The sequence below is a fragment of the Condylura cristata genome, unplaced genomic scaffold (genome assembly GCF_000260355.1).
Source record: "Condylura cristata isolate star-nosed mole 26May11 unplaced genomic scaffold, ConCri1.0 scaffold00058, whole genome shotgun sequence".
Classification (NCBI taxonomy): domain Eukaryota; kingdom Metazoa; phylum Chordata; class Mammalia; order Eulipotyphla; family Talpidae; genus Condylura; species Condylura cristata.
The window spans coordinates 150863-152003 of NW_004567159.1; the positions used below are offsets into that span (position 1 = coordinate 150863).

The 1141-nt window shown below is 72.6% G+C and overlaps 1 protein-coding gene across 1 annotated transcript in view; it reads left to right on the top strand.

The window, feature by feature from the left end:
* CEP104 (centrosomal protein 104kDa) overlaps positions 1-1135 on the top strand; it is an 11710-nt gene extending 10575 nt beyond the window's left edge. The window contains exons 10-12 of the mRNA XM_012734518.1: positions 10-157; positions 236-302; positions 665-1135. Of these exons, the coding sequence (XP_012589972.1) occupies positions 10-157; positions 236-302; positions 665-860 (411 nt within the window). The 3' untranslated portion in view covers positions 861-1135. The remainder of the gene's footprint in view (positions 1-9; positions 158-235; positions 303-664) is intronic.
* Positions 1136-1141: the final 6 nt, after the last annotated feature.

The following is a 1141-nucleotide window of genomic DNA, read 5'->3' on the forward strand; positions in this document are numbered from 1 at the left end:
GAGCCCCAGGATACCCAGAGTCGCTCTGTTGCCGGAACTCCTGAACCAAGACCCTTCGGGTCCAAGGGCCCTGGACAGCCCCTGCACAGCCCCGACCCTGACCTCCCCCTTCCGTCTCAGGAGGAAGACGGCGGAGCTGTGACCGCCACACACCCAGGTGGGCGGCGGGGCCGGGACTGGCGCCGCCCTCGGGGCTCTCCCGGAGACTCACGGCCAGCGTGCCCCCGTTTTCCAGACTCTCAGGGCCGGAAAGCAGACCCGCCCGGCGTGCCGGGAGTGCCGGACACTCACTTCCTAGACAAGTGAGTGGCGTCGGCCCGGCCCGAGCCCCCTGCCCCCACCCCCGCACCACCGCCCTCGCCGTTACCTCTGACCCAGGAGGGCCCCTGCCCACCAGCAGCTGCCCCACCACGGCAGTGACCCCCCATGGGGAACCCCCACACCCGAGGTCAGAGCCTGGTCTAGACCGAGGCGGGAGCACAGGGCCCCTCGGGCCAGCGCCCTGCCCGCTGCCTGGGGCTGCAGTGGGGACGAGGCCAAGCTGCTGGGCTCAGACCCCACAGGGGAGGCCGCGCCAGAGCGCCTCAGCCTCCCTGCCAGGAGGCCCCCAGGCCCGGCCCCACGCCCCCCCAGGCTGCTGACGCCGCGGTGGCCCCCTCTTCAGCCTGTGCATCTTCTGCGGGGAGCGGAGCGAGGCCTTCACGGAGGAGGGCCTGGACCTGCACTACTGGAAACACTGCCTCATGCTGACCCGCTGTGACCACTGCCGGCAGGTCGGCCCGGGGCCCTGGGGGGCGGCTGAGCGCGCAGCGTGCTTGCTGGGGGTGATTTTCCCGTTGGGGGCAGCGACACGCTCATAATCTGCGCACGGGTGCACGTTCGGCACAAGGGTCCACCCTGCGGGCAGGCATCCCGTGCCCCGACACCGGGACGCCACCCCAGGAGCCTGGTGCCGCGTGGGATCCTGCCGGGGCAGCCCTTCGGCCACTGGGACCTGGGCTGGTCAGCTTGGGCCGTCACGCGACACCACTGAGGCCCCTGTGGAGCGCGGGCCTCGGCCTGGCCGCGGCGTCCTCGCCCCCGCTCCCGCGGGCCTGGCCATGTCTGAGGGTGTCCAGCACAGACGCCCACCCTGCACCCC